The 11,417-nt window shown below is 45.1% G+C and overlaps 1 protein-coding gene across 1 annotated transcript in view; it reads right to left on the bottom strand.

The window, feature by feature from the left end:
• LOC310950020 (forkhead box protein O6-like) overlaps positions 1-9,784 on the bottom strand; it is a 29,264-nt gene extending 19,480 nt beyond the window's left edge. Inside the window, exon 1 of the mRNA XM_083917683.1 lies at positions 9,232-9,784. Coding sequence (XP_083773809.1) covers positions 9,232-9,720 — 489 coding nt within the window. The 5' untranslated portion in view covers positions 9,721-9,784. The remainder of the gene's footprint in view (positions 1-9,231) is intronic.
• Positions 9,785-11,417: the final 1,633 nt, after the last annotated feature.

Genomic DNA, 11,417 nt, shown 5'->3' with positions numbered 1-11,417 from the left:
GACGTGTTGGGTTCATTCAGGGCTAGCAGACTCGGAGTTCAGACCTCACACAGTCAGCATACTAAACACCGGACCCAGTGTCCTGACCCAGATTCAAGCCGGTGACACACAAATCCAATTGGGGAGGGAAGAATTTCACCCCCCTGTCTGACCATATCTCCCCTCAAACACACATACACCCCTTCCCCCTCAATCCCAGCTGGTCTCACAGTCACCTCATAACGCAACAACCTCGCCCCAATCCTGTAACCTCCCTGCACATATGCTGGCTCCCACACAGATTTGCTCACACATGGGTTGTTTTACACACCCGGGCTGAACCATACATGTAAGAGGGTTTTCTGTCCAAGGTCAGCTTCCTCGTTTCAGCTCAGGTGACCAGACATTACAGCTCAGTGGGGTGCTGCGCCGGTTCCTGACCAAGCCGATACATGAGGTGACCTCCACAGCACCATCCATCAGCCATTAGCGCATGGCCCAGCCGCAGCATATCCACCAGCCATTAGCATAACAAGCATCTTTCTTGAACATAACTCTTGGTACTCCTCCTCTACGCTTCCCTCCTTTATTCCATCCACCTGCTCCGATCAGTCAACGTTAACTACATTTCCCTTTGTGAGCCGACCCCCTCCATCACTTGCCAGGACCGCCGAGCTCAGGTAAACTGATCGACGGCCCCCATACGCTCTCCTTTCCCCTCCCACAGTCCTTTGGCTCATGACAGGGGCTTGATGGACAGGCAGAGAGGAGCGAGAGAACCAGCACGTGGCTGCCAGGAAGGGTTCGGAGATGGAGCGTTGTGAAATACACCGTTTAGCTCGGTATACATCATCTCTTTCTCAGGGACAGACATGGCAATATGCATGCACGTAAACACACATTTACACACATGCGCACGGCCATCAATCCCTTGCATACAGGAAGAGATATCCGACGAAGAGAAAAATTGAATTAGGAAATATGGGCACCGTGATTTGTGGGAAGAGAGTTTTGTGGCCGGGAGAGAAATACAGCTTGGAGCGCACTTCATCTTATAGTGAGAGCAAAGAGGAAGAAGCATCTGTGTTGTTTATCTAAAGCCCCATCCAGTTACAATGGCTTGATTTGAAATATTCATATACATGTATGACAAGATCAGGCCCATTATGTTGCTCTCTCAGCGGGGCTTCGCTGAATTGACTGAATGGAAACCCATCAGTCAGTGTAAATTATGAAGACAAGATACATTACAAAAGCCTATAGATGGGCTTGAAGAGGAGTATTATTGTAGCCTGATATCAATCATGGCCACACACGTTCTATAGTGTCATCAGTATGATAATATCCTATAGGCTATTTCAAGGATAAACTCCCCATTATAATATATCACTGAGCATATAACCACAACAAAACATATTAGGCATTATGTAGTGTGCATCATCATAAGGCATTATGTGGCTTATGTTTTAGATGGATCTGCAAATATACAAATGGTACGTCAGTCATAATGAACCATAAATCAAATAACCTACAAGGGCTGCGACTAATGATTGTTTTCATTATCATTAAAGGTTATCTTCACAATTAAAATGTCAGAGAACTGGGGAGGAGCAGCCCAAAATGCAAACAGTTTCAGTTTGTAACAATATAAAACCAAGAAAGAGGGTGGAAGCAGCAAAACTGATAAATAACAGCAATGATTCAGCGATTAGCAAAATTGTGAACGATTCATTTTCTGCTTATCAACTAATATGAATCGTCGACGTATTTTTGAGCTTTAAAAACGACCGCAGCCTGACGCAGATTGCATCTTTGTTGGCAAACAAAACCAAACATTCCACAGTGATGCCCAAACAGTGCATGGTCTGTATTTAATCAGAAATATATGAGGCACATCTTTAAGTACAAAGGAAATAGCATGTTCGTAGTACATTAGGGCTATTAAGGTGTACACTAATATGGGGTAAGTTAGCCCGAGGCTGTCTTGCTGTGATAGGGGTGAGTACCGGAGACGGAGCAGAACGGAGTGGAGCAGAGCAGGCCCTGTAGTGGTAGAGAAAAAGACAGAGAGAGTCGACCCAGCGTGACTACCGCCTGCCTGAGTGGAGCAGCCTGCCTGCAATTAAGGTGGAATCAGGGAGAAATCTGCGCTGCCTTGATAATGAGCCTCGTCTGAATTATTAACGAGAGCTGTTCCCTCAGGACCTGGGCTCCCACTGAGCCCATCAACCCCCCCAACACACCCACATGCAGACACAGACACACACACGCACACACACTTATACACTGATGCAGGGAAAAGAGAGAGAAATGTAGTCATAAACACACACACACACACACACACACACACACACACACACACACACACACACACACACACACACACACACACACACACACACACACACACACACACACACACACACACACACACACACACACACACACACACACACACACACACACACACACACACACACACACACACACACACACACACACACACACACACACACACACACGACAATCACACATTATGCACATTGACACAGATGAGCAACAAGCATGCTGCTACATACGGAGACCGAAATTTCAAGCACCACAAGGGCCAACACGTTTTATTCACGCGCTGAAGTGAATATCCAAAGACATTTACATCATTTGAAATACAAACAACATTTCTTTGGGACAAAATAACTTCATACGCTGCCATCTGATTGAAACTGACAGACTTTTCTCTTGTCTAAGAAAAAGCCACTTCAACATAACACTCAAAAAAATGCCAAATATCTCACATAGAAGAACGCTTTTCAATGGGCGAACCCCATCCATTCAGCTTACTCTACTGATCAAGCGTGTGTAATAACAATGGATATTTTCTTAAAAGCATTACATTGAGAAACAGCAGGAATTTCAATTCTGAGAAGTAAGCCAGTTATTAGATGAGTCATCCATTGCCTATTAGTCATTTTGGAAAGTATTTATGATCTTGAATGAAAAAAATGCTTTATTATAGGACGTTTATTCTTGGAGTAATATCATTATTGACTCAGCTGACAAAGACCTGTGAGCCCTCCTCCTATTCTATTTCAGTAAACCCCCTAAACTAGCAGAATATAAGCAATGCATGCTGTTTTTATGTGTAGGACTACAAGTCGCAAGGGTACTGGTGTCAATAGGATGTAGCTGGAGGCTAGTTGAGCAGGAACACAGGGACTTTTACTCCCGTTTTATTGAAATGTACTGTGGCTGTATGCCTAGAGCTCACTGTGTATCCAAACATATTGACCCCTCAACAGAAGAAGACCTCTTTCTGTTCCCTCCCCTCCTCCCCAATTTCAGAAGCAGTTCCCTGGAAATAAAAAGAGATTTGTTCTAATCGCCCTGCACTAGTGTAACACTCAATGCTGCCCTCCCCCCATCAAATCTCCATGACATCAAACTCACACAGCCTCAGAAACACACACCACATTCTGTCCCTGCAGCTGTGAACCGTTTTGCCAAAAAGTCCGCGGGCGCTTACCAAACAGAGCCACGCCTTTCTTATGAGCCAATCGCTGCGAGTCAGACAGGTTTCAAAACATATCAGACAGCAAAACAGCACCACAGAAAGTCACTTCCGCTCTCGGTCAGCCCCCTCCCCTCCCAAAAATGGTTCACCCCACCCAAGAACAGAGTGTTCCTCCATGGGTGGTTTGAGGAGGCACGAGCATGTTGTGTGTTTCGTGCAAATGCGTGTGGGTGCATGAGCCAGAGGGAATAGTGGAAACCATCACCCTAAATAGTGCAATGGGAAAAGAATGACAATCTATATTTGCATCACTATGGTCCTTCAGTTTAGGAAAACTAAATGAACTGAAAGGAGTGTTTAATATTCTGAGAAATATCACCGAGCGACAGCGGGAAAAAAATAAATAAACAAATTGCAGAGCCATGTGTAATAGGCTTGGTAAGAAATGCTTCAACAGCTGAAGTTCAGTTCGGCTGAGAAGAGCATCCAAATTAGTTCAACCCTGTCGAATTGGGAACTTGACGGTCTCATCTCCTTGTATTCTGCTCCAAAAGACCTGGCAGTTGAGAGGAGTCGAGCTGGGGAAAATCCAGCATTGTTATCCTATTATCTCTGAGATAATGTGAGATATGAGATCTCTCTTAGATTAGAGGGGGCGTGCTGCTTAAGGCAGTCTAGATCACTGGCAGGAGACTGATGCCAAAGCTCACTTGAGAAAGACTCCTCACCTCAATTGGCTCTTGAGCAAAAACCACCAAGAAAAAAAATGCATAGAATATAGATGGATTGAGTGAGTGAATGTGAGTGTGTGTGTGTGTGTGTGTGTGAGAGAGAGAGAGAGAGAGACAGAGAGAGAGAGAGACAGAGAAAGGCAGAGAGATAAAAGAGGAGATAACGTGGATGTCTACTAGATGGAGTGATAAGAAAGAGCGGAGTAATATCAAAGGCAAAATTATATTGTTTTTCATATTACTGTCTCCTGATTGCTGTCTCCCATATTTGAATGCGTGCCCATGCTTTGGTAATTTGCATGTACATTAATCATTTTCAGTGAGAAATGAACTGCCGTGGCTGCCTGGCGGCTGCAGGGGAAAATAAGAGAGTGAGAATGGGCTTCTTGGCATCAGATACCCAACTCACCCCGAATATACTGCCTGAACCCAACCTGGCTCCGGCTGCAGGAGCCAAGGGGAGATGTAAGGTGCTCATAATCCTACATCATAAATCTGTCCGGCATGCATCATATGCTCCCATTTTCTGTATGTGTAAGTGTGTGCATGTGTGTCTGTCGCACTCTCAAATTACTCTGCTCCCCTGAGCCAAGACGGAGGATAAAATATGAATCAGCTAAAGTCTAGGATAGTTTCCAGTCTCTTCAGACTCCCCGACCATCAACAAGCGACACAAGCATGCTTTCCCACACACACACACGCACACGCACACGCACACACACACACACGCACACTCAGGAAACTCCACACACTCAGAAAGTTTCAAGTCTCTCCACTTCTTGCTAAGCTTCTGTCAAACACACTCTCCGCTGCACATTTGACATTCATATCCCTCATATTTGACAAGTGTTTCTCTACTGGAGCTGCTGGAGTGCATGCATAGTGACAGGATTACGAGAGCTTGTCCGTCGCTTTACCAATAAATCAATTAGATAAAGTGATATGATCCAGCACTGTTATAAATACTACTGCCTGTGAAGACAGGGGTTATGTGCCTAAACAGAAGATAAGATATACCTATATCCTCATGGGGGCCCTTCATTCCGAGAGCTCTGTCTGGCCTACATGCGGGGATGCCGTCCTGGGGGTTGTCTGGGCCTGGATAGTTGGGGAGTACTGACCCAGGGCTTTATGGCCGTGGTATGGGTCCCTATATGTCTAGGTCAGGGTGGTCTCTGTGGCGGCATCTCCTGTAATCGTGGGGTTGGAGGGCTCTCACACGGTCTATCAGTGCTCAGCCGTACAGCCATACGTAAGTATCGGTGGTGTGTCTGTGTGTGTGTGTGTGTGTGTGTGTGTGTGTGTGTGTGTGTGTGTGTGTGTGTGTGTGTGTGTGTGTGTGTGTGTGTGTGTGTGTGTGTGTGTGTGTGTGTGTGACACGATTGAGGGAGTGGGGATGTCAAGGGGGTTTGTTTTATTTTATCTTAATGTAAAGCACTTTGAGCTGCATTTTTATATGTATGAAAGGTGCTATATAAATAAAGCTGATTTAATTAGAGAGATATCTCTCTTTACCTCCTCTTCGTCTTTCCCATTCTCTGCTCTCACATTTCTCTCCCTCTCCCTTTTTTATTTTGGTTCCATCTTTCTGGTATGTCTGATTTCTGTCATTAAAGGACACCCTGTGACCTTTTGCCCAGCTGGCCCTTCGCTGACCGTTAACTTAAGACACTTTATAAATAATCGTCTGGTCGCTTTGGATTAAAGTGTCTGAGTGACTGCCTGGCACCGTTGTGGACCTGCTGTGCAATTCCCTGGCACCGTTAAAATCCCTGTAAACACATACAGTGAAAACTAAGTGTTGTTCATCAAAGCAGGCTGAATCAAAATAATTTCATACAGATGCACTGTGGCATATAACACATAATGTGACGCTATCATAGAGGCATTTAGTGTATCTCACACTTTTATTAAAATATACTTATTACACCCAAAAGCGTTGGCGTATTATGGATTTTTGTATCACATAAATACCCACAATGAATAAAGCCCCCCCCCAGCATAACAATGGTAGTATCTAACCCCCTTGAAGTTTAATGAACTTCTGGGCGCCTACAGGGCAATCTCCACACCAAGTTGCCTTTAAACCCCACCATTAGAGGCATTATGAAGTCAAGAGCCAGACTATGCAGCATTCTCTTCAGTGACGTGCTGTCAGACCAATCAGCGAGTCCAAACACACACGCCTATACAAGAAGACAGCCCCTCCCCCTGCACTAACCCCCACAAAGACACACACAACACTACCAACCCTGATGCTTTGTTGCAATTGACATGTGCTTCTCCCACACACAAATGCAGTATGAATCCACATGCACCCGTGGATATATTTAGATATAATTAGCAGTAAAGACATAAAACACAGCCATAAATATGGGGCTTCAGAAACAATCGCTAACTTCAAAGTATCCTGCAAATTTCTATGTTGGATCAGCTTAGTTGGAGAACACTAGAAAATAAAGGCCAGTGCAGTTGCCATTAATCTACGGTACACTGCAGTAGTGATTGTGGAAAGTGTAATCAGGATTACAAGTACACAACTCTATGTGACCTCCCTTCAGGAGGTGATTAGCCATGATCTCAGAATACTGCAGCCTTCCTAGAAGTCAGAAGCCATCAGGTATTTGTCAGAGCTTAATGGCTCTGTCTAGGTGTACTGGCTGTCTAGCACCCGTTATCAACCCAAACAACCCCAACTCAACTCCCTGCCCGCCTCCTATACGCAAACTGCCAAGCTATACCACTCAATTTCATTTTATTTCATCAGCAACTTACCAACAATTCTTTTATCTTTTTTCCCCCTTTTCTCTGCCACAACAACAAAAAAGTAAAACTGTTTTGCATCAAATGTTTTGCTCATGCGTGATATTCTTGATTGAGATGAAAACACAGTGGATAATACAAGTAATGTTCCCCAGCTTGCAAATGCTGCTGTCAAATTTAATTGCCTGATATGATTGTAAAATGACATGTATGAGCGTGCACCTGTGTTGTGCGCCAGTGAAGGGGGGTAGCAGGATTTTGGGTCCTGGGTTCATGGATTGAAAAAATGAACGTGGAACTTCACCTTAACCTTGCAAACTTGGGTCTTACAAGCCGACTTTACATCTAGTCTACTTTATAATCCTACTGTTAATCTCTCATAAAACAGATGCTTTATGTCTCTACACCCTTTTACTCTATAAGTACCTTACTGAAATCATATGCATGTAAAGGTCTGTCAACCCCCTCGCAAAAAAATATTCCACTGCTTCATTGTGTATTCAAAATTCTGCAAATTCAATTTTAACGAGCCAAGTTCACTTTAAAGTTGAAGGCATTTATTGCAAGAGCCAAGGCAGGCGGTTGCATCAGAAATGAGAGTTTTACTCTACATGCATGAATGCTGCTGAGTGAATACTTCCATATTCTGTTTGTTTGGTTCCTGTAAGTAGGATACACATTTTAGGTTCCTATAAGTAAGCGACACATGGGACTCTTGAGTGTATGTTTACATTACCATTCCGTCTCGGACCAAAACCAGGTCAGCGCTGTTACTGACATTATGGCTGCCTGCTATAAAAGACTTACCTAATGCCCCGTCATTACCTGGAATGGGCCCCATGTCTCGCCTGTGGCCTGAAATAGCACAGGACCTCAGACGGCCACTGTCAACCAACCCTAATTTGCAGTTTCATAAATAGCAGACTGGGACTTTGGCTCTAAAGATAAAGAGGCCCTGTGGTTGAAGACTCTTGGTGCAACTGCCGGGCTAATGAAACTACCTGGAGACACACCTTAGCAGTGTTCACTTTAATGGGCCAGGCTTAGGGTGTCAGTAAGGTGCTTGTGTTTAAGGCTGAGACTCAACTCCCAGGTGACAGAGTTTATGTTATGCAATAGCAAAAAAACAAGTTTGGACAAACAGAATGATTCCACATCAATTTGAAATATGTGAATGAATGCAATTATCACGTCTTTGATTGTAAATGATGATATGAATGACACGCCTTGATAGTTCTGGGTTGGTAGAAATCAAGATGACATCGACTCAATGATTCTTACTGTAAGAACTTAATGGGATACATCTAGCAATAAGCATTAGCAGACTGAATAATTGGTTTATGCTGTAACTGGCTAGCTACTGTGAAGTCCTGTTTAGTGGTCTTGATTCAGTAAAAAAAAAAAAAAAAAAAAAACGATTCTGACATGTGACAATGTATCCACATATGCTGTAGCTATCATACACACCACACATTGAAACTTATAGTCCTGTGGCTTAAGCAAAAGTGCACCATGAGGACAAGCATGTTGACCTGCTGATCTCTCTGCTCCTTTTCCTTGTCCTCAGATGGCCATAATAAATAGCAACGTGATGAGGCCGGGAGCAGAGGCTGATAACATGGGCAGATGTCCAGGAGGTTACTCTAGGCTCTCGGCCAGACAGGCAGCGGTGGTGGACTGTGGTCAGTTGTGAACACCCATCTGAATATTTATATTGCGGACAGCTGACCTGCGATCTACAAGTGACCCTCTGTTGATGTGTTTTCAAACTGACAAGTAGAAGAAAATATGCTGCCCATTCGCATGCAAATGCATTATATAGTTAATTCTATTTAACCGCCTCATTTACTCGCAGCAGAAATAAATCATTAACCATTGTGGTCCTGCTCCTGGTGAAAGGATTGCATGCACTTCTACGGACGCTGTTGCCCATCATGAGCTGCTGTGAGATGAGCAAAGCCTTGTTACACACACACACGCACGCACACACATCAAGTGACTACACTCCAGTCTATTACATTCTGCCATCAGTAATCTATTAGAATGACTGATGGCAGTAATGAACTAAGACAAGATAACGCATGGCACCATTCATGCGTAACCGACGCGGAATCCCACTGTGACATGTGTATGGGACGAGAGGGGGGGAAAATCATATTGGTTTGATGAATAGGAATAATAATCGATATTATCACTAGACACTGTGATTAACATGTCAAAGCTCCCGTCACCTGTGTTATGCCTTACCTTCCAGCCAGCTGAGCTATTACTGTCGCCCTTATCCTTGAAATAGGGCACATAACGGACCATCCAGTCGTATATCTGTGACAGCGTGAGTCTCTTTTCTGGGGTGCTCTCAATGGCGCGGGTAATGAGATCCGCGTAGGACTGGTTCCCCCACGCGTTCCGCCGCGAGGATTTGGCTTTGCGCAGCGGTCCGGTCACATCAAGCGCCGCGCCAGTCAGGCATGGGTGCGTCGCGCCTGCGGGTGCCGGGGCGCCGGCTGGATGCTTTAGCTCTCCCGGCGTTCCGCCCACGAGCCCCGCTATGCAAGCAGGGACGTCTTCTGGTTCCACCTTGATGTTGGCCAGTGGAAGACCCCCGCCGACCTCGTGTCCACCGGGGAAATCCTCCGGGCAAGGCAGCGGCCAGGTGCATGAGCGAGGCCGGCTCTGCGGCTCGAAATCCGAATCAACCTGATGAGCGTCTAATTCGTCGTCCTCCATCATCAACATTTATTCTTCCGTTGAAAAATGGAATAAATCAAATGAAGAGCAAGGGAGGGAATTACCTCCACGATCCCCGTATCCAACTGCCCTCGGTAGCCTGTCACTTCACGTTGAAATTCGCCTTGTAATACTGCTATTAATCTTGCAGTCTGAATCAATAAGAGGTTATTGGACGGAGTAAAAGGACCATGTTGAATTCAAGCAAAATCACAGCCTCGCGTGTAGAGATAAGAGAAGTAATAAAAGTAATAATAATTTTCCGTCCATTGTACCTGGAGTGAAATATCAAACGGTGATTAAAAATGCTTCTTATTCAACAGTCCACATCACCTTAAGGCAGTCTCAATCTCAAACGCGTGTCAGAGCCCGTCATTGGAGGGCTTTTCAATCCAGTTGCAGCAACAGATGATATTTCAGATAAGGAGCATATTTGCAAAGCGGTCGTCGATAAATCCTCCAGAAGACAACGGGAAGAATGGGAAAAGAGGGGGAGAAATCACCAACGCTGTGTTGAGAGCATCCACTGAGGCGATAATGCGTGATTACCGTGAATTATTAAATCTTCCAGTCTGCACGGATTAGGCTGGCAGCGGCACATTCAAGTCCATTCAGCCTGAACAGCACCCAACTGTCTGCAATTATAATGAAGAGGCGTGCGCATGTGAAGAATCGATAAATCCCCAGTCTCAAAAATATGAAGAAGAAAAAAAATAGTCCAACGATCAAATTTCGTATCCACTTGTCAGGTTGATAAAATAGTCTTTTATCACACCTCCTCTCGCTCCCCTCTATCCCCCCTTGTCTTTTCGCACTCTCTCAGATCCCACACATGTTCTCATTTGCTTACAACTCGTTCCGTAGATGTGAACCGAGGATGACGCGCCGGCGCTGTAGTGGAGATGCTGCCAATTGGAGTGCGCTCACGAAATCAATACTCTCCGAACATGATTACAGCGAAATCCCGAACCCTCTCTCTCTCTCTCTCTCTCTCTCTCTCTCTCTCTCTCTCTGACTCTGTCTGTCTCTTCCCCTCCCTCTCTCTCTCCACCGTCTCTGATATGAACGGATGGAGCAAACCCCAAATTCTTAATCAAAACTCTGCATAATGATCTTTCTGGCGGAGCGTCACACGGCGCTTTGTATGCCAGCCTCCTCCGCGTCCAGCGGTGATAAAACAAGACAATGTGGAAATTACACAAGGGGAAATTCCTGAATAATCTCGACAAGGGTTTGTTTTTTTTGTCTTTTAAAAAAATACAGTGTCTGATCTTCCTTTGTGCGTAACAAATTTCCTGTGCAACGTGTGCTGCGTCCAAATGCCCTCCAGGGAGAACTCACGGTGCGCAGGAGATTTCACCTCTGCTGATTATTTGCAGGCTTTACCTCAGCGAGTGTAATTTTCTATGCCGATTAGACAGATTTAGTCCAGATTAAGATAGATTAGGTAACCCTAGATTTTAATCCTGCAGGAGTGAGGTGAAATGAGGCCTTTCAGGGGCCAGATTGAAAGATCATCTGTGCTCCGCTCTCCAACCAAACTGAGTATGCACAAAACACTTCCACATTTTCATCTCAAATCGCATTTGCCAAGCCTCGACGCCAAAGACACGCTTCTCTGGCAGGCAGACACAGCCCTGGTCAGACCCATGTGCGTAATTCTGCTACACTGACCCAAGGGGGAATCCGCCCCTCCATCCCCTCCA

The sequence above is a fragment of the Echiichthys vipera genome (assembly GCF_963691815.1).
Source record: "Echiichthys vipera genome assembly, chromosome: 8".
Taxonomy (NCBI): domain Eukaryota; kingdom Metazoa; phylum Chordata; class Actinopteri; order Perciformes; family Trachinidae; genus Echiichthys; species Echiichthys vipera.
The sequence above is the reverse complement of the archived record's forward strand: the minus strand, read 5'-3'. Positions and strand labels throughout refer to the sequence as shown.